Source organism: Manis javanica, chromosome 4, assembly GCF_040802235.1.
Source record: "Manis javanica isolate MJ-LG chromosome 4, MJ_LKY, whole genome shotgun sequence".
NCBI lineage: Eukaryota > Metazoa > Chordata > Mammalia > Pholidota > Manidae > Manis > Manis javanica.
In genome coordinates, this window is record NC_133159.1 from 170,171,975 (window position 1) to 170,199,502 (window position 27,528).

General features: G+C 36.4%; 1 protein-coding gene across 1 annotated transcript; it reads right to left on the reverse strand.

The window, feature by feature from the left end:
• Positions 1-592: 592 nt before the first annotated feature.
• NOL11 (nucleolar protein 11) lies at positions 593-27,085 on the reverse strand. Its single transcript, XM_036997374.2, has 18 exons — positions 26,902-27,085; positions 25,369-25,482; positions 25,201-25,257; positions 23,973-24,121; positions 19,200-19,257; positions 17,876-18,020; positions 16,324-16,512; positions 14,725-14,801; positions 13,429-13,552; positions 12,855-12,943; positions 12,287-12,358; positions 11,645-11,829; positions 10,826-10,951; positions 10,443-10,670; positions 9,926-10,004; positions 9,312-9,404; positions 7,086-7,193; positions 593-6,921 (listed from the first exon to the last, which is right to left on the reverse strand). The coding sequence occupies exons 1-18, from the start codon at positions 27,040-27,042 to the stop codon at positions 6,805-6,807; spliced, it is 2,151 nt and encodes a 716-aa protein (XP_036853269.2). The 5' UTR covers positions 27,043-27,085; the 3' UTR covers positions 593-6,804.
• Between the last annotated feature and the right edge of the window lie 443 nt (positions 27,086-27,528).

Here is a 27,528-nt window from a genome sequence, read left to right on the forward strand (position 1 = left end):
TTGTGACCAAGTAGCAAGCGATCTTGAGCAAACCTCTCAGCTTCTCTACCTGTAGACTGGGAGGGCTAAACTCAAGCTGTGAAGGTACTTGCAGCGTCATATGCAAATCCATGCTGTACACACATCTCCAGGCTTACTATGAGGCAGACTGCCTTTACAGTATCACTCTCTCTCTCATTCAGAGAGCTCTCTAATCTTTCAAAAGCACTGATGATCTAAAAAGTTCCCGTGGCTTTCTCTACTATACGTGGCCTGTCATACTAAATATATATATATATATATATAAAGGAAAACTACAGCAGAAGTAAAAAAAAAAGCAGAATTGAAACAAAGGTGGCTATAAAATTTGTAGTAGACAGCTAGACACCTGGTAAAAAAAATATTGACCCTTTAAACATTTTCAGAGACATTCCACCTTATAGCAAATACAATCAGGCATTGCCAATAAAGGTGTTTCATAGAAATAAGAAGCATCGAGGGCACAACAGAAAACAGCACTACCTATTAAGGGCGTAAGTACAGACAAAACTTCCTTTAAGATCCTTAGGGAATGAACATGGTTTTTGAATAAATCAATTCCAACACACACCAATAATATAAGTAAACTTCTACAGTTCATATTTATGGTATTCTGAAAGGTTTAAATAGCTTATTTTAAAATTGTACATTACAATCCAAAGAAACCAAAATCTCACATAGTCTCTAGGTCCAAATAACAATTTAGAGGAAATAGGAATTCAGAACATAAAAACAGATACTATGGGGAAATACTCAGCATAAAACAGACTGGAATTTTTACAGGACAAATGATCTAATTTTTCAACCAGTAAAGGCGAGAAAGGAAAAAACCAATAAGAGATGATCAGGATTAACTAACTATAGACTGAAAGACATGAGACTTACCAACCATTTCCACAATATGTAAACTTTTGTTTTGACTTAAGTAACTTGTAAAAGTAACTGAGTAACTGAAATATTTAGAGATGAAATTACCTGATGTCTGAGATAATACGGGAAGGGAATAAGTGGAGATATAGATGAAATAGGATTGGGAAAATAATGATACATGTTGAAGCTGGGTGATACATACACGGAATTCATTATACTCTTATGTCTACTTTTGTATTTTTGAAATAGTCTATAATAAAAGAAAAAAGGGACATATAAAAATTTAACATATAATCAGGTAGAGTCTTTGTGAGCTTGTATTAAAACTTCTGTTGACTTTTGCAGTTGCTGTATTTGTGTCCACCTTTCCTGGGCCTAATTTTCTATCCTATTATTTTATTGTACATTTCTTGGTTTGAGAGGCCATGTACACATAAACTCAAAGTTCTATACCAAAGGTTATAGAGAAGCCTTAAGATTCCTGGTTTTCCTAAGGGAACCATGTAGCAATCAAACTGATGAAAATGGGTCAAATTTCATTTCTGTAGAATTATGCTATTACATATTATCTGCTATCACCCAACCTAGTAATGAAGCAGGGATGGTGCATATGGTCTGTGTAAATCCAAGAGCTTTCCTTCAGCTTTGTACTTGAAGTTCTCTAAGTTCATTTTAAAGTAAAATAGAACATCTAATACACTAATTATACTTTACCTGATATACAATTTAAAATAGAAGACATTTAACAATAAAACAATAAAATACCCAAAGAAACCAGGAGACAGAGTGGTTGTAAATCCTGTGGTCTGAATATATCGTGATGATGCATTTCACATTTGGCAGTGACAACCCAAAGCACACAAACTCATCCAGAAATGAAAAGAAACCAAGGGTAATTAGGCTCACATAAAATTAAATTTTAGGGGAGAATTCTAATTTATTAATTTACAAGAATTACCAGAAACTGTACCTGATCAGCTCTCATACTAAGGTCTCTGTTTCTGGGAAAGCAAATCAGTGTGAATTGCTTGGTGAGTATGGAATTAAAGAGGGGAAAGATAATTTTTCTAAAAACTTTCTTTTTGGTAACAATGTGTCCCTTTTGGAGACTCCCCTCTCCTCTTCCAGGGCAGTACATTTTTTGGTTTCCACTCCACAAGTTGTCCATGATCTCTAACTTGTTCCTCATAAAAAGCCAGTAAATTTTTTTTTGTTTTTGATTCAAATCATTCTTTCATCTTTAAACTTAGACTAATTCACTTTTATCTATTCCAGATTTAAACTATCTTGATTTTGATTCCATGCCTTGTATGGTCACCACCCAAGGTGTTCAGTGTTTGATGAAAAAATTTGCTAGGTCTTGGAGTAATGCTTTCTGCTGATCTGCATATTCATGTGACAGAGATTCAGAATCTATCAGATAATTTTTTAAGCATTATATACATGGCACTCACTGTCACAAGGTGTTTCTGTAAACTACATCCCAAGGAGGACTACTGTGAAGCAGATATTTTCTGACATACAATTAACAATAATTAGGAGTTAAGAGTCTTAAGACTTCAGTCCACCAAATTAAGGTATGCCATGCAGCAAATATTGCAATGATTACGAGCAGAACAGTGTAGGGGGTTGAGTACTAATGTAGACTGCCTGGGTTCAAATCCGGGTAGTTACTAGGTAGTCACTAGCCATGTGTTCTTGGAAGTCTACCTTACTGGTCTGTGCCTCAATTTCCTCAACTACAAATCTTACCCCATGAGATTGCTAAGCAGGATTAAGGGTATTAAATCAATTAATATTTGTAAAGCATTTAGGCCGGCACACAGTACGTACTATATAATCTAACGTATATTAGCTTATTATTATATATATATATAAATGTATCATAAGCTTAAATGGTAAATACACATCTGTATATCTGTTCTACTAGTTAAAATACAGTCTTAAAAAACAAAACTATTTTACATTCTAAATCTGAGAATGAGCAAAGAATATAGCAACTGGACCTGAAATATATTACAAATTAAAAATCTAATACACAAAAAGCACAACTGTATCTGATTATTGGCTGTGTTAATCAAGGTAATAGTCTTAACGTGATCTTAAACTAACAGAGTAACCCTAACAGACATTTATTTAAATCTCTTTGATAACAGCGCACTGCTTTCTTAGAGATGAAAAGGCTCTGGGGAGGTAATTTAAAACGATGCCAATCTACAACAAATGTTCAGAATTTAAAGTTTTTTTTTAAGAAATTTGTCCAAAGCAAACAGAAGCATTCCAAATATTCCAGTGATTTGCAAATGCTTTCAAAAGTGGCCCAAAATTATAATAGTGCTGATAAAGGAAGTGTAATAGTATAATCTAAAGTTGCATTTCAGCTTTGCTAGTACAAAGCTGTGGAAACTGGATAAGAAAGATACTTAACATTGGTAAGCCTTTTCAGCTCTATAGTTAGAATTCTAAGTCTGAAACTTTAAAGAACCAAAACATGTTAACTATGTAAAAACATGTTTTTATGAAAATATTAAGTGGAAAAAGTAGACCACACATTGTATACTCAAGTGATTATAACTATCTAAGTTTGTGAAATAGGTCTACCCATTTATCTGGTCATCCATCTATAGATATAAAGCAGACCTAAGAGATGAGAATGGTCACTATATGGCACAGCATAACATTTTAAAGTGATATTTATGCCAAAAACCATTTTACAATTTGCAACCACAACCACCAAAGTAGTAACTGAGTCAGGCAAAAACTACCAGTAGATCTAAAACCACTGTTGGGGAAGAACATTCCAGAGTAGGATATTCACATGCTGTCAAAGATATACACAGATTACTTACGAAGTACTAAGGGAAAGGTACCTTTAGAGCGAGGCAGTCAGTTAAACCCTCCCTTAACTAAGTGATCCAATGTAACACCACCAATGCTGGGACAGTGCACATCGGTGCTTCCTGCTGTTGTGCCTTCTCTGAAGCATTTGTGCCAAAAATGTTTAATCTCAATCTAATCGTGTGGAAACGAGACAAATCCAAATTGAGGGACAGTCAGTGAAATAACTGGCTTAGATTCTTCAGAAATGAAGTATGTAGACTAAAGGAGATTAGAGAAACATGAAAACTAAATGCAGCGCATGATCCTTGAAAGGATTTTAGGAGGGGGAAAAAGTCCAGCTATAAAAGACATTACCAGGACAACTGCATAAATCTGAATAAGGACTATAATCATTCTAAATAATACTGTACTAATTTTCTGAATTTGATAATTGCATTGTGGTCATGTAAAATAGTGCTCGTTTTAGAGGATTAAAGAAGTATTTATGGGGTCAAACCCAATTATGGGATTAATCTGGGTGTTGATAAGTAATATTCAAACGATTCAGAAAAAAAGGAAAAAATACAGAAAATAGTAAAAGAAATGTGGCAATGTTACCAACAGGTAAATTTAGGTCAAGGATATATGAGTGCTCATTGTTTTTGTTTGCCACTTTTTTTAGGATTAAAATTTTTAAAAAAGAGCTGGGCAAAAGTCCATCTTTGTTTTCATGATCCACAATGAACTCCACTATAATTATAGTCACCAAATATGGACAAGGAAGGCTAAGGAAGCAAAAAGCAAACAAACATCTAATTTTAAGTAGTAATGATAACCTATAAGTCCACATTTCCCTCAAAAAATATAAAGTTTATAGAAGGTAATCACTTCCTAAATGGAGAACTTAAAGAACTCTCTTATTAGATAGACATAGTATAAGTAATCAGAAACAAATGAGATAAAATTTATCATTAAAAAATAAGTGTAGAGGTAGAAAGAAATATACTGCTTATATGTAGTAAACATAGATGATTTACTTTTCAGAAAAAGTAACTATTGCAAATGCTCAAAATTATTACTCTACAGTTGGACAGATGAGATCCATTATTCAGTAACTTTATTCAATAAGCATTTAATGAACAGCAATTACGTGCTGGTGGTCTTGTGCTTAGTGTGTAGGAAAAGTAAGACAAAGTCTGTTTTTAAGAACTCAGACTGTAAGTTTTGTCTCAATTATACCTCAACAAAAAGTAAGTAGTCTCTGTGTCCTTATAAAATCCTTATTTCTAAATTTAATGACTTAGTCTGTAGGCAACCTAATTTTCTACTTATTTCAAGCATCAGTAATTTTTTTCCATACTATTTACAACCCAAATTATTACATGTTACAATAAAGACTTTATAAGGGCCCTGCACAGAAGATGAAAAATTTAAGGGCACAGAGAATCTCTCTCTGACTTCTGCCCCATCAAAGGCCTCTCTCTACTTGTTTGATCTCTGACCAGGCAAGTTATGCTTCCATGCAGAACCATATTCGAGTGCAATATATCAGGAGTCATGAAGAGCAAAGTATCAGTCTATGAACTGACTGCAACTGAATTTCAGTTGCTCACCATTTGATGGAAGAATTCACAAATCCATCTGAGATTTAACTCCTCTTATTAATATATACAATTATTAATATGGGTTCTTATAAACAAAATCATAAATAGCTCAGAATCTAAAAAGTATAAAAATCCTGAATAATCTTAACCCCCATAAAAATGTACCCCTAAATCAAAGGATCCATTGTTCTATAGCTCAACGTTTTAAGAAAAAGCTTAGGAACCCACAATTTTATGTCTGAATATCTGCAGATAATTCTTAAGTGGTTCAGCAAAAAAGATACAAAACAGATATACACCGTGGGGACCTCATTTTTCATTTCTGTTGAGAAGTACTATATCACTTTATCTAAGCAGAAGGTCCTATTATATAAGGGAGCATGATGGTTAATACATACTCTTATCTTTATTTCCTTTCTCTCAGGATTAAATAAAATAAAGAATGAGAGGAGAAACTGTTTTATTATCTGCCATAGTTATAACTAAAGTTTATATAGAGTACCTGACTTAAAACGAAGCCATCTCTAAGGCAAATTAGGTTAAGCAACTGGGATTCTGTAAATCTGGGCTCTAGAATCACTTAAATTTTTATTTACAGCTAGAACTTCTAGGATTTAAAAAAAACATATCATAACCCTTTAAGTTAAAACAGGTTTCAAAATGATTTCTTAAACAGAGCCCTTCATAGCTCAGAAAGGTTTCAAGTTACTTTACATCATCTATTAAGAGTGATTTAACTTTTAATAAAATAGAGTTTGCTTTCAAGAAATAAAAGCAACCTTTTATTCTACATAGATCCCTTCACTTGTCCTAAATCCAAAGAGTTAAAAAGAGAAATTCTATGGTCAATCATTTACAAAACTATTTTCAGAAGAGACTTTGCTATTTAGTAGTATATTTTTATAACCTAAATTATCAACTAATGATGGAGGTAGTCTAAGAGACAATGTACAGAAAGAGGAATTGTTCAATCCCCAGGTATGTAAAGAAGGCAAATGGAAGTAGGTAAAGGACAGAAGAAAATGGCAGAAGATAAGCACATGCCTGTACAAGGTCCCCCTTCCTTCCCTGCTGTGGAACTGACCTCTTCTCTCTCCCGTGAGCACAGATAAGCTGGGACAGCTTCTGATAGAACTAAATTCTTCCTAGAATCACTGTTTCAGTGGTGATTTTTTTCTAAGAACTGTTCAAAACACATGGTAAAAAATTAGACTTTTATCAATACACAAATAAGTTTACTTAAAATCAGCTCAGTTACAGTATTTTAAAAAACTTTCAGAACCTCTCCCCACCAATGTCCATTAACTAGAATAGGTTCACGTGAAACCTGCAGTCCAACCTAGAAGCATCAATAAGTGATGGTCCAGGTACTTGATGACACATTTGTCTTCTCACTGAGATAGTCACAAACAAAACACATCGCTTTTCTGGATGAGTAGAAGGACTCACATAAAAGAGCTTCATTAAACATCTATGAAGGAGAACTGGTATATTAGAAGAGTTCTAGCACTTCAATTGAATATAATTCTCTACTATTCTTTTCTTGATTTAATTTCTGTAGCTCACGAAAACTTACTTCGATCTTGTTGAGCTCGGAACATATGCATACCTAAAAAAAAATATTTCAGAGTAACTTTTACTATAACATCTACATATGAACAAATCCTTCACGATTACTTATACTATTCCAAGAAAAAACTATAAGGAATAAATTATAATTTAGGTGGTACTTGGGTACAAACAGAACTTAGTTTATATTGAATAATCACATACCTGGGATTTCACAAACTTATAAAGATTTAACAGTAGCCTTTTCGCTTCTGGTATCATTACCATAACAGTAAAATTGGCATCCAGAAGTAGGCACATCCAATCCAGAATCTGAAGATAAACAGAAAATGGAAAGTTAAGATCTTAAATTTAATTTTAGGTTCATTTTACAAAATCCATAATTATACCAAACAGTTATTTACAAGAAAAATTAAATCTTTACAAAAACCTGAATATTTTAGATATGGAGGAATCTAAGCAATATTTTAAAAGGGCTCTTTTCTCGTTCAAAAAAACATAATTAGATCTTTTTTCATAAGATTAATCAGTAAAAAGAAAGCCAGAGTGTTATTTAATCCAAGAGAGAGTTAGTATTTGTCCTTTTATTTAAAAATGTTTAAAAAATAATTACTGGCAATTACCAAAAAAAGAACCCACTCATCTCCTCTGAAATATATATGCCCCAAGAATTAGGTGTTGTATATTATAGATGAGCACCATTAACTAAAATATCATTATTACAATACAGTCACTAAAGTATTCTACATAGTTCTACATCTTCAAATGGTATCATTAACATGCAAATATCACTGTCATGAAAAAGCATTAAGGAAACTGATTATCCACTTGGGGAGGGCGGGGGAAGTAAGTGGATCCCTATGAAACTCATTACACCAAAATAAATTTTATATGTATCTGAGAGTTAAACACAGAGAAGGAAACCATGAATGTATTAGGGAAAAGAAGGATGGCTTTTATATTCTTAGAGAGGGCTTAAGCATGACATAGCCATAAAGAAGCCAAAAAGGGAAAAGGTTATTAACTTTGACAGCATAAAAATTAGTAACTTATTTATGGCAAAAATTACACTAAAGAGAGTAAAAAGACAAGTAATATGAAAAAGTATAATGCTTTTGACAGAAAAAGGTTAATTTCCTTAATACATGAAGAATTCTTTATAAGCCAAATGAAAAAGACAGAACATGTAACAGAAAAATGGGCAAAGAACCTGACTAAGCAGTTCACAAAAAGTAATATAAATAGGCAAGAAAAGACAGTCCATTTCTCTCATTACCAAAGAAATGCAAATTAAAATAAAGTGCCTTGTGTAACCTATTTGACTGGCAAAGGGTAAAGCCTCAAACCTTGGTGGCAGTAGTACCTACTGTCACATTTTGGAAACTAAAAATGTATACACCCTTTATCCAGTAATTTCATACAGGAATTTACCCAACAGGTGTCCTCTCATAAATACACTATGAGAGGCTTGCTAAAGGTTTGTTTATAATAGCAAAAAACTGGAACCAACTAAATTCAAGCAACAGGGGAATGACAAATTAACTAAGATTTTCCATAAAATGAAACAGTATACAGTAGTTAAAAAGACTGAGGCAGATATATGTAAATACTGATCCAGAAAATGTCCAAAACATAGTATTGAGTGAAGAAAACAAATTGCAGAATACCGTGCATACTATGATCTACTTTGTGTTAGAAAGACAAGTTTTACATTTGAAACTAATATAATATTGTATATCAACTATATTCAACTAGAAAAAAGATAAGTTAGTATAGAGAAAGAAAATTTCTAGACATAAAAGAAACTTAATAATGGTTATCTTTAAGAGGGACTAGGGGAGAAGGGACACAAAGTTTTCTTTTTGTTTATAACCTTTGGTATTGTTGGAACTTTTGACTATAAAATCAATTACTTAAAAATTTTTTAACTTACTTTTAAGAATGAAAATAGTCAAATACAGTGTTTGAAGTGTTTAATTAGGATAACACATTCTTAAATCAGAATAAATTATTTTTTAAATGTTCCAACTGTTTCTCAAATTTGGTATTAAAAGAGGGCCTACCATGAGACTCACTGACAACATTTTTTCATTTAACTTTTTTTCTTATTCTTAAGGATTGTTAGGACACTTATTATCACCCTCTCCCAACAAGGCTAAGTAAATTCTTGAAAAGGGTCACAATAATGAATCAGGGATTTAAGATATATTTAGGCTCTTTAGTATAAAATTACGGCTCCAAAAATCTATCTGACAAAGTGAGAGATCCTCCCCACCTTCCATTACAGTGGCTTGTGCATGTGGTGATGGGGGAGGTTCACATGGACTAGGAGACAAAGAGAAATCAGTTACTGAATTCCATTTTGACACTATAACCATTTTTTAAACAGATTTTTCCCAGCAGCAGGTCCAAGTGAAAAAAGTACCTCACCTGGTTCAGAGTTGGAGGGTGTATTCCAGGAAGAGTCATAGTAGCATTTTCACTACACTTCATATAAAGGAAATACAAATACTGGAGAAATATCTGAGTGGGGAAAAAAAGGACAATTTACCACTTTAAGAGAAAAACTCTCTCTCTATAAAGCTAAAAAGAGAGTGGAAAGAATTTTAAGAAGCTACTGAATTTAACTGTACATCAAACAAATATGCTAGATATCTGAGGACACAAGAAAGAATAAAATGTAGTCCCTGAGATCAATGAGGAGTTATCTGGTTTGGGAGAAGTGGACAGGGAGCTTATTATACTTGTAAATAGTAAGTAGAGAAGAGATAATCCTTCTCTCAGCAATTCTTTTTGGTTTCTCCTGGTTTATAACTTAAATGGATTAGCTTGGCCTTCAGGCTTGACATCAGGAACATGCCAAGGTCTGCCGACCAAAAATCACTCGAGTCTGCTAGGCACAATTTTGTACCATCGGGGCTGGAAAACCTCTCACTCACATGAAAGAACTTGATAACCCTCTGAATGCCCTAAAAGCTAGTTAGAGTTAAGCGGCAAAACTTAAACCAGAAACAAAATTCTACAGGATTTGTAGGAACACTTACGGTGATATGTTGTGCTGGGATATCTTTCAAGTGAGGCAGAAGAAACATTTCACTATATGCTGATTGAAGAATTGCATTTCTACTTAGGACTAAAGGAAAATCTTATTTGAGTAAATAAAGGCTTTTCTACTGATATTATGAGCAATTCCCTCCCCCAATGATTTTTTCTAAATGTACACAAAGGTTTTACTTTTTCAGAAGAGCTCTAACAGTGAACATTTTCCTAATCACTAGAGATCATCTGGGGTGCTTTACTATTCTATAATTGGTATTTATTCAGAATACTAATTTTCAGAATTGACAGGGACTCTGCCTTAGTATAGCTTCTTAAATAAGAAAACAGGTTTAGGTGAGTTGTTTGAATATAGCACGGAATGTAATCCATTTTCAAGCAGGAACTGAAAAAAAATTGAAAGAAAGAAAAAAACACCTTTAAGTATCTAATTACTCCTTGGCTTATTGCTTGGCATTTGATTACATTCCTGGACACTATAAGGAAAACTGTTTCAAAGGATACAGCAGAGCTGCTCTTTTTGGTATTACAGGGCACAAAGTGGTCTCTCTTGCGTTCTGAGGCTTTCCATTTAATTCTTGATCACTGTTATTGCAGTTACCTTCTTCAGGATTGAAACCGTTTTGAAGAATTTCAGTTTGCTCTTTCATTTCCTCATCTTGTACAGTACCACTGTAGCCAGAAACTGATTCCATACTGATATCTGTTCCTTGAAGACTGTCATCACTAATGCTATCATGTTAAGTGAAAACAAGATGTTGATTCTTATCAGTAATGGGACTTACTAGGAAGGTTTTTCATTTTGTAAGTACTTATAAGTTTCAGAAATCACGTAATATACTAGATTAAATGCAGTGAAGGAAAAGGACCATCAGTTTCTAACTTACCTCAAGAAAATTTTTAAGCATGCACAGGTGACGGACTCAGGAATGTCAGGGAATTGCTGTAGACAAAGTTGCAGCACTTGCACGTCGGCCTTTTCTAAGGCAGCCTCCATTAAGCCTGGACACAAGCTAAGACAGAAGAACACAGATTTTTTTTTTCCTTAAGTACAACTGATATACAATAGTTTCAAGCATACAACACAGTGGTTCACCAGTTGCACACATTATTAAATCCTCATCCCAACTAGTGCAGTTACTATCTGTCAACAGAGAAAGATGTTACAGAATGATTGGCTATATTCTCCATGCTCTACTACCATCACTGTGACCAACTTATGACTGAGAATTTTTGTGCCCCTTTATCCCCCTCCCCCTCCCTACCCACATACCCCAACCCCTCCACCTAAGGTAACCACTAGTCACTTCTCAGAGTCTACGAGTCTACTGCCATTTTATTCATTCTGTATTGTTTTGTTTTGTTTTGTTTTTAGACTCTGCAAGTAAGTGTAATCATAGGGTAGTTGCCTTTCTCTGACCATCTTATTTCACTTAGTGTAACACTCTCTAGGTTCATCTATGTTCTTGCAAATGGTAGGATTCCTTTCTTATGGCTGAGTAATATTCCATCGTCTATGTGTACCATATCTTCTTTATTCATTCATCTATTAATGGACATTTTAAAACACAAATCATTTTTATATGTTAAGAAAAATCTCAACTGCAAATAATTTGTAAGATTTTTCAGATTATGAAAATTAGAATGGAAAAAAACAAGTTCAAAAAGAGTTATGCCTGTGAAGTTCGGTGTACAAAATCATTTACCTGTAAGAAAGGACATGTGTTTGGACAAGCTGCATCAGAGCGTTCCGGGGATAAAATGATGGCTCTGCTTTACATCTTCTCAGAAGTCCTATTACTATATCGCCAATAATAGTATGAAAGTCATGTGTCCGCTTACTAGCCAAAAATTTATGCAGTTCTGCTTCGATGTGTTTTTCAGAATCTTTCTGAAAGGGCAGAAACAAAGAGCACAGTCTGGTACATTGATAAATGTCACTCTGAACTTAAAAGTTCAAAGTTCAACATTTTCTTAAGTCACTAATAGTATTCATGCATTGCTATGAACTGGAGTTGACACTACAGTTTGCTTCACAAAGACACACTGCAAAGAAAATAAATCCAAGGGTTTAGAAATCAAAATCTTTAAGTGGCTAAATTACAAACATATTCAATGCAAAGTTGAAGGAGATACTGACAATGCAACCACCATCACAATGATCTCACAAAATACTTATTGAGAGTCAAATAAGCCAAAGTACTGGGTCACTCTGACAATCTTAAGATACTACAGAAATGTTAGCTATAGCTACAACCATGGCCATAAAAAGAAGGTAGAATGAAAGCAGATGGGATTTCTTTCAAACACTTGAGTTGATTTTCCTATTTCTCCTATTTTTTATTTACCTTAACAGTTGAAAAAAGTGTGGATGCTGGAACCTCTGGCTGTACGTTCACATCAATTTTTCTTCTCCTTAACTGGAATTAAGTAAATTGATTAGGATTTCAAAACAATGCAAAAGATCCAATACACATTTAGAAGAGCATGAAATGTCCCAAAGAGACTAGCCCACTTCTGCTTTAATCACAATTTAAATAGTTTAGTGAAAAGTGGGTTTATTTGAGCTTTTAACTTTTATATCTTTAAGACTTTTACTAAAGTTTTTGTTTTTTAAACACAAAATAAAACCTCTATACTCAGGAAGGCATTATTACTAATTACAATTCATCTATTTTCACACCTGGGTCTTACTAAAAACACACACACCCCTACCATAAACATGAACTACAGATCATGTGTGTCATTTTTGGATAAAGACTGTCAGGTTACTGGGTTCAAGATTCAAATTGTCCTGTCATTAAGATCAAAGCTTTAAGATTTGTACAGATATGGGTCACTAAAATAATTAAATAACTGTGTTTTTCTGTTTTTCAGTATTTGCATTAACATTTCTATTTCAACTACCAAACTTACAATTCTCTTTGACTGCTCAGCATTCTGGGATCCAAGTACACAACCCTGAGATGTCTCCCAGTTTACAAAATGAGGCACAGTGTGAGTGTCTAAGAAAACAAAACACATAATTTCTGGAATTTTTTGACCTAGTGGTAATTACATAACCAATCAAAGAACAACAAAAAATAAACACTCATGCATAATTTGAGGCTTTAAAGTTCTATTTAATTCTGTTTAACCCCAGATTAGTAAATCATGATATTGTAAAAGGCAATGTGCCCAGCAATATTAGGCCAACAGATGAGTCTGCTGATAAACCAGGGATGGTAGAGTAATTAACAATTTTGTCTGGGGAACTCTCCCACGGTCCCTAAAGTCAGAACACAGGTATTCAAAACTCAGTGTAGCTTTTTAGCCTCCAACAGCACTTGCAATGTGGACTATTACACATTAAGGGTCAAGGAAATGTCAATGAACTGTGGCATATTTAAACACTGAGAACAGCTGTACAAATTGATGGCTGTAGAAATCTACATATCACACTGAAAATTATTAAAATGGTTTATAATAAAACAAACATATAAGTTCCTACCTGGATCTTGACTATGCTTGAGTTTTCCAAGAGCACCTGCTAATGATGATACTTCACACTTGTATGGAATCACAGTTAGAAATTTTCCATGTAGCATAAACAAATTTTCCCCATAACACCAGAGCTACAGAAGATATCATCAAAAATGTTAGTAATTTTTTCCTCTTCTAAGACCTTATTCAACAAAGCCACATTACTTCTAACAATAACTTATGGTGTGAGCAATCTCAGTTATAAAAAAGGACAAGAAAAAGTTGAGGAACTTTCCAGCATAATCACTTACATACAACTTATTAATTTGGTATGGTTATACCACTTTTTTGCCCATATCTGAATGAAGTATGATTTAAAAGATACTCTTGATTCATAAAACTCTGATCAATATGCACACTAAAAATAAATGAGTTGTTTAAAATAAATGTCACAATTACACATTTATTTACATAATTACCAAAGCTATTTTAACGGGTAAACTGTTATGATACACTCAATGAAGAAAGAATTTAACACTGTTTCTTTTATGATTCCAATGATAAAATAGTAAATAAGGTATATGAACAAAAAGCTTAAAGGAACATGGAAATCAAAAATAAGTTTGCAGAGTGGAGGAATTTTGAGTGATTAATTTTGTTATTATTTGTTTAACTATAAATTATAATTAAATTGTATGCTGAGAAATCTAGTCTCTTTATCCTCTACTGATATTTACAATTATATTGATAATAACGATTATCAGTAACATCCTACTATCTAGCTTTACATTTTATTTGCATATGGATATTCATTCTCTCAACGACCAACACTGATTGCACATCTTAGCCAGGTGCTGAAGATTTAACTGAGAATAAAGCAGATATGGGTCTCAGTCTCAGGAAGTTTATAGTCTGGCTTGGCTTAGATTTTAGTTCTTTAAGGAGATAATTCTTATGTCATTCCATGAAATGTTTAACATATAGCCTAAGAGACTAATTTATTAGGAAAAGTAACAGCCCTGAGGTACAGTACAAAATACAAAACTAAAAAGATCAAACCAAAGAGCACCTAGAAACAAGTTGTTTTGTTACCTAGCTAATTGTTCTCCTTTGACATAAAACTAGCTATAATTTATTCTTTTAAAAGTCACAAACATAAGGAAACTACTAAAACAAGAACCAAATTAATATAATCTTGCAGGTAAAAAAATATTTTTTCATCAAAAATTGCCAAAATGATGTTACAAGGTCTCTTCCTTTATGTATATTTATCAGGCACAAAAACAACTAAATTTGAAAAAAATATTGAAGTGCAAAAACTTACTTGACCATTGGTCCCTTGTGGTAACTCTTTTGAAGTCTGTAGTGTTTGAAATTTTGTGTTCCATATGGAGAGGCATTCTATAAAATAAGACATGAAAATTCAGAAGTCATCCCAAGTATAAATATATGATACTCAGCGAGGGGAAGGAGAACAGGGAAGAGTAACAGTTAAACACAGAAGTCTTTTTTATTAAGTATAAAAACGAGCATGAAAACAGTGATGACCACAAAACTCAAAGATATGATATCTCATGACAGGAAGTGGACAGGTTTGGGGGTGGGGATATCTGTGTACCCTCCCCTCAATTTTGCTGTGAACCATAAACTCCTCTAAAAAAAACCAAGTCTAAGGAATAATAATAAATATGCTGATATGGAAAGATCTCTATGATATCTCAAGTCAGTGAATAAGGTGCACAACAGTGTGTACAGTATGCTACCGCCTGTGTAAAAAGAGAAGGAAAAAAAAAGTAGTAATATTTGCTTGTATACATATTTAAAGTTTGGAAAGAGATGCAGAAAACTCTTGACAGGGATTACTGTGTTTTGCAAGGTAAAGCCAGAACCAGAAAGAGGGAGGATAGGGGATGAGCGAGAAGCACAACATGGTAAAGCGGTTAAGAGCCAGGACGTAAGTGCAGTGGGGTAGAGGGCCTAAGAGTCAACCTGCTTGGGTTGAATCCTAGTTCTACTAGTGACCTAACACCTCGGATTCCTGATTTTAAAGTGGTATGTTATTCAAGTAGTTATTTTATGTTCTCTCATTGGGTTGTTCAAAGATTAAACAATCAAAATAATGAGATACTATAAATGAAATGACTGGCACAGGATAGCTATGCTATAACCAGTAGCTCCTATTTTAATAGGTAGGAGAAACCTTAAGAACAAAGTATGTAGGTGAGGATGGGCATAGCAAGTCCACAGTTAACAGGGAGCCTGGCCTGAATAAAGCAGAGGGTTCTTGCTCCATAATTAGGAGGAGAGACTGGAAAAGATGGATAGAGTATTGACTGTGGATAGCCCTGAATTCCCTACAATAGATTCTGAGTTTTATAGTGTAGGCTGTTGAGACCCCAATCTAGCACTGGCCAGGAACAGTTGTGTTCTTTATGGTAGGCTACCAGTCCGTGTGTGCGGAGGGGTGTTTGGGAGCAAGGAGGTGAGGTGATGAGGAGAACCTTGATCTGAAGTCACAGAGATGAAAAAGGATACTAATAGTCCCCAAATTTTAAGCAGTCCAAGCCCACTGGATTTCCATTCAGTGAAATGTTGCCTAGCCATGGATTCAATCGTCTTCTGCAAGGCTTATCAATGGTTCAAATGGATATGGGCTGGCACAGATACCTGCAAGTCTTATTTCTATAAGACCTTAGTCACGGGCAAGGTAGTGACACTGCTAATATTTTACAAAGATAATCCAATCCAAGATGAAATTAAAGACATATTCAAAAAAGAATTAGGAAGCTACAAAAATATTAGTATAGTGATAAAGAAAATGAATTAGGGTGGTACTAAATAAATGAAAAAAACAGAGAATACCAAAAGATATAGTTTGAAGGAAAAATCTAAAGGACGTCTTAACTGATAGGATTTCAGTTACCCTTGAAAGCTGACAGTGGTGGTCCCAGGACTGCTACATGATCTTGATCCAGGACAGTGAATGCGATACCATTTCGAGCATTACCAGACACTACAGTCTTGAGCAACAGGGATCTAACTACAGTCTGATTTTTTTCTGGGTCACTCGGATGTATTGGTAGCAAAGTTTCATACACACATCCATCAGAGCCTGTTGGAAACAAGTATTTGTTCTTCATTACTGGATGAAGGACAGTTCTGTATCTGTTACAGTTACATGTACTAGGTTGTTTGTAAGATGTTACCAATATGATACAGGAACCAGACAGAAAAATAAACAAATGTAATAATCACATTAATCTTGGCTTTCCCTTAAGAGTATGCTACAAAACTAATATTGAGGAAGGAGTATTAATTAAAATTGTAGTAAGTATACTAGGCAAGAAATAAAAACTATAAATACCTGTAGTAACTTAAAATATGAGAGAAGACTGTCAGGAGTACAGACAATCTGGTCACTAAAAAGGCTGTATCTCTCATTAAAAATTAATCCGCATTCTGATGTATACATTATATATATTATTACTCTAACACTCTGAAAACCATACAAAATTGCTATTTTTTGAAGGCCAACTGAATTTTGGCAATTGCATGTGGTTCTAGGTATGTAACATGAAGATTTTATGACCCTTTGTTTCAGACTCCCTTACTTCAAAATAAGCTGAAACATAACTCACAAACTTTTATTTAACAATAAATACATCCTACAGGTTAAACTAAGAAAACCAGTCCTTCTTAAGCAAAGGCATTAAGTGGATTCCAATAACCTTTTAGATATAATAAATGGTGGGAACCTTTTTCTTAATAGCCATTGCAAACATTTGCACGGTGAAAACCTTCACAAAGATTTTAAATTGTGGTAATATGTTTATGTTTCCTAAAGACAGCTCTTGTTTTTCATCCTTTAACTTTCTCAAAACAATTTCAAAAAAAGCCATAAAGGGCAGGGGGAAGGAAATACCACAAAGGCGTATTTCCCCCCTCTAAATGCATATGGCTAGGGTTATACTTTAGACCATCACATAGAGATAAACCCCAAGGCATTAAAAAATCTGTAAAATGTTGCTGGCAGAGGCCAAGACTATTCAGTCAGTCCTCTTTTAGCCATCTGTCTCTGCCACTGGTCAAAGAAGGGTACGCTAAATCTTAAGGCTAGAAAAGAGGAATGGAGGGGCCACTCGATCCAATATTAGATATTTTATGGTTCGTTAATTATGATACCAAAGAACCTGGCCTTATCATGACACAGATAAAAGGTGATTTTCCCTTTTATATTATTATTTATTGCTTATGGTAAATGTTAAGACATAAAAGTTACCTGCAGAGAACCAGACCTAATGCATGACCAGACATGGCAAAGTGCAAAAAGTGAAGGCATACCTGCTTGTAAGCAAGCCTGTCAAGGAAAGTGCTACAATAGAAAACTGGAGAAACCTAAGACTAACTTATAAATAAAACACTATCCTGTAATATTCCTCTACTTACAATATGAAAGTTTAAAGAAAAACACTTACTTAATGACATCAAAGAGATGAATGTTCGATCTATAGATGCAGTAAAGCTCTGTATAACAGATTTTTCTTCTTGTCCAAGTAAGAGTGTGTATTTGCTTAAGACACATGAGTTAAACTTTTGCACATAAGCAAGGTAATTTCCATGCTGCAAAAAAAAAAAGTTATTTTATTTTAAAAATATCCCATTCCACCCAACTATATTTAAATATTGTCAGTTCTTGCCCATTCTAATTACTTCAATGGGTGCTTAAATACCTCTTGTCAATTAAACATGTTATAAAAATATTTCTTTATAGCTAATAGGCTTTTTAGTATTGTATTGTATTGTATTGTATTGTATTGTATTGTATTGTATTGTATTGTATTGTATTTATTATATTATATTATATTATATTATATTATATTATATTATATTATATTATATTATATTATATTATATTATATTATATTATATTATATTATATTATATTATATTTTATATTTTTTTATGCAGGGGATGTCAAACCTCTTTGAGAAGAGTGTTCCATGCATTAGTACATCATTTATAATATATTAATGAATTGGGACATTATGAATTTACTGTGGATAATTTTTCTTTCTAGATAAGTCTGTTTATATGTCCAAAGTTCATTAGTAGTTGGAGTAGTAGCAATAACATTATTTATGCTTAGCACTGTACTTAGATTAAAAGTGTGGGAGCCTGTTAAGTTCAACAAGGAGGATTCTAGGAATGTGTGATTCTAGTGATTTCTAAAAAGATTGAATCACTGCCTATGTAACCAATGCAGCATGAATGTTTTAGGAGTTGACTTCTCTCGTTCTCCTCATGATTGAATTCAGTGAACTTTTAGCTTACTACTTTGTAAGAAAGGTTGAAAGTCTATTATGTGTGCTCTTTTAACACTGACCGCTTTTAGTTCATGTACTATATCTCTGAAGCTGTATAAATACCCTATATCAATTAGAATTAATTTAATCAATGATAGGTGATCCAGTTATAGAATTCTTAGTGATTAAAAAAAAGTATCAGAATATGACACAAATATATAAATCTTTCATGGCTATTATGCTTTACAAAGAGTGGGCGAGACTTTAATACTGTAAAAGGAAAATGCCCTGCCCAAAAGATGTTTTCATTAATTGTGGGTATGTTAACATGAAATTTAACATGATCAGCATGTCATGTTAAAGAGCACTAGACCTTTTTAGTATTTTAAAAAGATATGAAATAAAAATTCTTCTGAGAGGAATACTAAAGTCCCCTTTTAGTTTAGGTGATTCTGAAATGTCACAAAATGGGCCAGGAATTAAAGATATCACTTACTTTTTCAGTAATAAAGATTAAAACAGGATGCCTAAATACCATGATAAACTTTGCCCACCTAAAAAAATAAAAAGAAAAAATTTCAAGTGCCAAATCACCAGTGTGAGAAACATATCAATTTAAATTTAAGAAATTATTTCTTTATTAAATAATTTTAGAAGCAGAGAGACATCAGAGAACACTTAATTCAGTGTTTCAAAATACATACCCCAAGGAATTAGGCATTTCTGTGTCAAAAGCATCTCTGCATTAAATGCAAATTGCCGGGGGACTCTCTTGTCCCCTCCTGTCCTGAGCCAGGAGCTCGGTCATTTGGCTTTCTCTCTAAATAAAAGCCTCTGCCTTGCTCTCCTACCTTGAGTGTCTGCAAAGTTCATTCTTCGATTCCACAAACAAGAACCCGGCATCATTTTTGGGGGCTCGGCTGGGATAACTTCAGAGGTGAGTATTGCCATCTGAGCCTGCCTGCCTTCTTCTTGTCCTTATACAAGGAAGCTGTCTATGGCACTCAAAATCGGGCGCTCATCAGCTACTTAAATGGGACTAGCCCAGCTGCCAATCAAGTCTCCAGCGACAGGTTCCCCTGTGTCTCCCTCAGTGGATCCCCCGTCTCCCTTGGGAGCCGGGAATGTCAGCTGAGTGGAGGCCAGGATTCCCTTTCAGAGGCATCTCCCTGGATGCGAGGGACTGAGGAAGGCTGTGGGCACCTGCGAGAGTCTAGGCTGAGGCTACACTTCAGCGGCTTCTCAAAGGCCGGTGTGTCTGGAATCAGACCCCGACAGCCCGACTGGGTATCCCTGAGGAATGACTCTGTCTCTCTGACTTCCAGTCTGCTTTTTCAGGTCACCCTGGTCTCTGAGTGAGGCTCTTTACTTTCTTTCCATGCTCTATGTGTGCCTCTAACTTCACCAATTTCATGGAACCCTATGAAGGTAGGAGATCTACGCTTCGCTCTTATTCTTGACTAAATGCTGTACTTTTTACCTCATAAAAATGTGTCTGGACACTTGTTAGCCACTTGAAATTTTGACGATTAGCGTTGGCTACCAGTCTAAAGTCTCAGGTGAAAGGTTTCCCGATGTCTGCCATTCCTTGATCCCCCGCCTCCAGATGGGAATGTTGGGAAGTGGCTGAGCCAATTTCCTACTTTCCCCTCCTAATCTGCGGACTCTGAGGGCAGACCAGATTAGAAGACAGTGGTCCTTGGATCTCAGCTCAGAACAACTGATCCGATGGTGCTGAGTGAACCTCGGGCTAGGCTGCTGCCTATGTGAGAGTCGCAGATGATCCCCGACCTCTTTGTCTGACAGTCAGATTTCTCACAGTGGGTGACTAGCAGGATAATTCCCAGGCAGTGGCAGAAACTGGCATTTGAGGGTATAGAACCCCCCACTTCATAACTGTCCATGGCAGCCTTTGTTTGAATTTTATCTCTGGCCTTGGAAAAAGTTCCCTTGCTCCTCATTTGAAGCAGTTCTCTTGGGACTGTGCCACTTTTTCCTGTGTAGAGTAAATGAAGTTTGTGAGGTAGTCAAGCTGAAACCTGAGCCCAACATGTAAATGGTTCTGTTCTATTGACCTCTCTTCCTTAAAGGCAGTCATCCTGGGGTACGGCATTTCCTTTCCTGCAACCCCCAGGGAAGTGGAACAGGCTTGTGACTCTGACCGACATGGCAGTGAGAAGTCACACACTCCCTGCACTTATCAGACAGGCAGGGGCCTTGCAAAAAAAATGATCCCAAGTGTATTATGCTAAAGCCCGTGCAGAAGAAATTAGGGTCTGGATTAGAACTCCCAAAAGGCATAAAGGAGGAGCACACTGGTAAGGTACCACTAAATCCAGAGCTCTGAGGCGACTCTTGCTGAGTGGGAAGGCAAGAGGGGAATCAAGGCAAGATGCAGGCCATGCTGGTAAGGAGTGGTTAAATCCAGCAGGCCCGGCAGAGGAGGTGATTGACCACTATCATCCAGGCTCCAAGGTGAGGGGACGCTGGCACAGAAAAGGCCGACCAGGTGTCGCAGGCCTGTCTTTCTCTCTCTCTCTTCCAGATGGGAGCATCCTCTTAAAGTTTAAAGCCAGACACGCCTCTGGCATGCATTCTAAAGAGTTGGGAGCAATTTGTTCCCCAAACCCTGAAAAAAAGGTGCCTTGCCTTCTGCACACAAGCCTGGCCTAAACAAACGCTCTGATTGGAGAGCCTTGAACCCTGAGAGAAGTATACAATATAATAATGTTATACAGCTAGATTTATTTTGCCACAAGGAAGGAAAATGGTCGAAAGTCCCATGAACTACTACTACCAATATAAAACTGTTTTTCTAAATCCTTCTATTGGAAATCCATTCTACTTACTGGGTTCATCATTATCCTAAAAAATTGGGAGGTTTTTGAACTAGACTCCCTGAGACAGAAATTTATCTTCTGCAATACAGCTGGCTTAAATCTTTCAAAAGAAAGAATGCTTGAAGAGAGGCTTGACTTTCTCATGTTTGGTGAATGTTTTGTGGGTGATCTAGCATGGTTGTTAAGAACGAGTGAACTGAGTAAGTGTGGTAACTAAACTTCTTCTTGGCTATAAGAATGTTGGATTAAAAACATCCCATACCCAGCAAACTTCCCAAGCCTCCAACAATGGACTTAGGAGTGTTTTTCATTGATATGATCACCTAGCCCCAATTTTTACACCATCTCTTGGTTTAGAAAATGTAATTTGGCATATCAAATCCTTAAACAATTTTACTCAAAAGGTCTTAGTACTAATGCTAAACTAATGCACCAAGCAGTTATACAAAATAGAATGGTACTACACATCTTAACAGCAGTACAGGTGGGACCTGTGACCTAGTTAAAGTTGTATATTGAGTGTACATTTCAAATTATTCACAAAATGTCTCTGATTCACTCCAGGACCTCTGAAAGCTAGTTCAAGCTCTCAGGCCCAGAAGTCCCATGGACTACTATGATATGGAGCTGGTGTTGTAAATTCTTTTGAAGTCATGAAACTGCAAATAGTGATGGAAATGGAACCCAGGATGAAAATGCCCATCTTTTGAGGCTTCTCGACTAACCAGTAATGGAGACCTAACTGCACCCTTTACTGCACCCCCTCTCAGCAGGAAGCAGCCAGAGCGGTCTTGCCCCCTTTCCCCTAGCAGCAGCAGGGTCTCCATCTGTAGAGGGGGGAATGAGACAGGGACCATGGGCTTAGACAGAGTAGGGTGAGGTCCTCTGGAAAAAACAAAGCAAGATAACCCATTGGGGATTTGCTTTAGCCTGCTGGGGGGCCCAGCTTGTTTTTCTAACTTTACCCAAGTGGTACTTTTCTTCCTCCAGCCCTTAACAAATGATTTGCAACCTGGGCAATGTAGCAAGCAAGCCCAAAACAATGTAGCAAAAACAGGAAGGATTCCATCTTGAAAATAAAACCCAATTACTTAAAAAGTAAGTTTCTTAATAAACAGACAATAACTCAGCCCACCTTGGGAAGCAAAGCAGGCAGTCTTAAGTGATATGCTCCCAGACCAGGAAGCTGAGCTGCTATCCTGGGGGGAAATCAGAGCAGTAAAATTCTTGTAAATAACCAGGAAGACTAATAAGAAACTTAATGTCTCTTCAAAGATAAACATTTTGGGACTACTTAGCAGGTGTACATCCCTAGCCCTTTGTCTCTCAACCGCCTATAAAACCCTAGACAACGCGCACCACCCCGGGCTCTCTTGCCCCCTCCTGGCCTGAGCCAGGAGCTCTGTCCTTTGGCTTTCTCTCTAAATAAAAGCTTCTGCCTTGCTCTCCTAAAAAAAAAATAAATGCAAGTTGCTGAAATTCCCAGAGCTTTGAGGATAATAAATTAAACTATAAAGTTTCAAGGTAGTGGGGATGTATGTATGACAGTATACAGTATTTCAGCTAAGTGTTTTAAAGTTATTTGACACCCCTCTAGTTTTTTGAGAGTTGCTTTTGGGACTAGCGTTCTAAGGAAAAGATTAGAATTTCATCTGCCTTCCTCAAGTGACAGCGAGAACTGAGGCACAGGGAGACTGAAGGGTTTGAAACTAAGGCTGCATGGCCAGTTTTTGGCAAAGTGGCAATTAGAACCCAGATTTTCTACCTGTTAATCTTTTTTTCCTAAATATTTGCTTTAAACATAGTTGCTCACACTTCAGAGGCTTTCAGCAGGGCAGTCCAAGACAGGACCTGCCACTGTCCACATGGTTCACTTATGAAACACAAGTCTTTGCTTTGACCTTTAGAAATTTAGGTTGCATGAGGTGGACCTGAAGAAGCAGGAAGTTAACTGAACAGAAAATGTGATAAAATAATGGGAATTAGATAAATGAAATCACAAAATTTCCTTCTATTTTTTGGGTGAGTCATTTTCCCAGTTTTACTTCAGAATCTGGGAACGCAGAGGGCTGATAGCACTACCATGATTTCACCAACAAGCTGCACCTTCTGCAGGGGGAAGGGTTCCCACTGTGGCAGTCAGGGCAGTAGGACAGAGATTTTGGTCTTGTGGGATTATCCATTTCATCTTCAAATAACTGACTGTCCAGTCCTGTCATTAAAACAGGACTCATATGACCCAATCACTTACCACCCTAAAGGCTTTGGGGGGTGTTGTTTTGGCCAACATCTTTTAAATAGTTTTAATTAGACTACTTTTATTAAGTTTATAACCAAATTACCTTTGCGCAAGACAAAGAATGTTATAAAGAACATGCAGAACATATTTTCACTTTGGTGAAAAATGACTTACAAGTGTTGGAACTTACTTAATCACTTCTTCATCAGAAATAACAGTTTCAATTTTCTGTTGTGGCTCTGTAAGCAAGGCCTCTAAACCACGAACTGCACCTTCCTTGAAGAGCACGAAAGGTTCTGTCCCTTGTATAGAATGTATCCTATATACCTCAGCCGACAACTACAAGAACATATGAGTATTTTAATCTTTATTATAAAACAATTGCCAACTAAAAGAATAAGGATATTTACAGAAGGCTTATTTTTGAGGACTGATTCGTTTCCATTTTTATTCAGTTTTGTTTTACAGTTATGGTTCCAAAGTCAAATCTACAAAATACAGACCAAAGTCTAACTTCTGCTCCTATCCTGTCTATCCTACCCCTGCTCCCCTCCTAAGTAAGCATTTCTGTTTATTTCTGGTTAATCCTTCCATTGTGAATGCTGAAGGTGAAGCTACAAACTGGGTCTCCCAAAACTGGATGTGGGAGAGGTAGAAAAAAAGCCACTAATGCAGTTACAAGTTATTCTGGTGCTGGGTAAACATTGATGTCATAATTACAACTGTAGCCTGCAGACACTAACCCCACTGTGTAAAATTCAGGATCATGTTAGTGCAAGGTAGATAAAAAGACTAAAGTCAGGAGACAGCACAGTTAGCTAGAAATTTCAAAGGCACAGGGACCAACAGCCATTGTATTTGTATCAGGTCTACTGTAAGCCACTTCTAAAATGTGCCAATTATACTGACATTTTTAAAACTGGAAGGAACTCTCAAGATTAACCAAGTTTGAGATCCTCATTTTACCAGTAAGAAAAAGTTAATTAACATATTTCAGGTCATAGTAGAAAAGGCATAGTTAGTCACAGTTCTTTTTTATTGCCTTATGTGCCACTCTTAAAATTTATAATGCATGAAATACGCAGGGACTATTGTACCTATTTTAAGAAAAGCACAGTGAAGTCAAGTTGTTCTCCCAAGGGCACACCACAAAAATCTAAACTCAGGGAAATAACTACAAATTATCATTCAGAATTATTTAAAACCTTAATCCCATGGGCTAATAAAGTTTATATTTTCTAAGCTATTAATTAACTCATGAATTGGTATGTTACCAAGATACATTATAAGATAACTAGAATGAAAAACTGATAATAACCTTTATTTTCACTTTCACAGATGTATTAAACCAACTATATTACAAATTATTCCACCTCACCAATAAGCTAATAAATATTTTGGAAAATCTAAAGACTTACTGTAGTTTTAAATGCTTTCTCCAGATTTACATCTTCATCATTCCATATTCTCAAAACCTTTAAATCAAAACATACAAGTTAAAAAAGGATTCCAATTCCATTTACATAAACATGAAGTCACTAAATCATTTGACTTATACTGTATATATAAAAAGTTATAAAACTCACCTTATGATCATGTACAACAATAAACTCTCCAGTTTGAAAGTTGCATACAGCTGGACATGTTATAATCTGACCTTGTTTCACTGACCAACTCCCCAAGGGTTTCTGATCAGAAACCTAATAAAATTAAGATAACATAAAATACTCAAGTCAATTTCAGACATTAAAGGCAATTAAATTTACAATCAAAAGAAGAAACCATTAAAATGATAGCATTTAACAAATTTCTAAAACGCAGTCACAAAAAGATAAATACTGTATTATTCCACTTAAGACAGAAAGTAGAATGGTGGTTGCAATAGGCTGGGGGAATAAGGAGTTACTGTTTAACGGGTACAGTTTCACTTTTGCAAGATGAAAAGAGTTTGTGATGATGGTGGTGGATGGGGATGGATGATGGTGATGGCTGCACAACAATGTGAATGTACTTAATACCCTGAACGTACACTTAAAAAAATGAAGATGAAAAAATGTATACTATGTGCATTTTACCACAATTAAAAATATGAAAAACTCCAAAGGAGTAGTTAAAATGAAAATATTTATAAATCTAGTTGCTAAAATGAAAAAAAAAAAGGTAAATTAACAACACTGTTAAACAGTAGCACATTTAAAGAACTGATTCCATTGTGACTTTGAACAGGTGCATAGGAAATTAGGTAGGGATAGCTGGGATCCTGCCAATTTTCATCGGCCACTGTATTCCTATGCAGGAACTGTTAATTACTATGCAAAATGTTGTCCACTTGACAGCCCAGGTAAAACACCAACAGCGACATCACAAGAGCCAAAACCATCCAACAGTAACAGGGAACTGTTGGCAACCTGTTCCTAAAACTTAAAAATAGATAGCTAGCTTCTTAAAGACAAGGACAATCACGTTCAACAGCCCAGATAATAATTATTACTTTCTACGCTACCACGCAAAGCGAAGCTGCTTAGAAGGGGAGTTGAAACCTGAGTAAGGATGTAAAGGGGGCGGGGCGTATAGATTTCTTTAATTCCAGGATCTACAGCGTGTTGGTAACAGATCTGGGAATCAAGTTTCCCATCAAGCTACCAAGGAAGCAAAGCAAAACAAGAATCTGCACAACTTTTTTCCCTAAGGGGAGGAAAGAGGTGCTCGAGTGCAGGGACTCGAGGATACACCTCTGTTCCCAAGCTGTAAGTCTCCTCTGCTGCCTAACCAATCTCGGCTCAGTCCTTCTGTGGGCCGCTGGGTGACAGCGATCCCCGGAGGGGAACTTGGCAAGGTCATCTCCAAGAGACCCCAAGCGGAGGCACAGGTTTCCTGGCCGAGTCTAGCCCACGTGCACTTCGACGTTCTGCCACCTGCAACTCGGAAACAGGCTTCTCTTCAGGAAAACAACCGAATCACATCCTAAACCTCATTCAGCGCCCTGGGGAGGCCATGCCGGCTCTCTGCTGAGCCAGCTCGACAATCTATTTCTGAAGCTGTGAGAAACCCGAGGCTCCAGCTCCGCGTTCAGAAGGGGACGAGACCGCAGCGGGGCTCTCCGAGTCTATCGCCCTCACCTGATAGAGGATGACGGTCTTGCCGCTGTCTGTCACTAGAAACTGGTCTGTCTTGTTGCTCGGCTCCACGCCTAGGAGGCCGTTAGGCCCGGCACCCAAGGGTACCGCAGACAACGTGAATTCAACCTCCAGGGCTGCCATTTTGGGCAAACCTGACTGCCCCGCATCCTTCCCGGCAGGCTTCGCGCCTTGTCTCGCGAGAATTAAGAGCCCGACTGGGAGGACTCTAGCCAAACGAGAAATCTGTTTGCTGAGTCTGCGACCTCTGGCGGGCAGAGCGGGCGCGCGGGGCCTGCAAGCGACTTCGGGAGGGCGGAGCGTGCCGTTTGCGCCTAGACTCCGCCTCCCAGAATCCCGGATGTACTTCCCTTGCTGGGCGGGGGCGGACGGGGAACAGGTTACCTGTTCCGAGCGGAAGCTGCTGCCCCTTTTCCAGCCTAGGACTGGAGAGACTGAAGCGTGGGCGTGGCAAATGATCAAATACTAAATAAACTAGATTTTTATTTCCACTTGTCTCACAGCCTCAAGGAGCAATGTGCCAAAGGAAAAAAACTACCTCTTTAGATAAATTCTTAATAACGTGCTGTTCCTAAATGAAATGCCAAATGCCGCATCTCGGAACGCGCC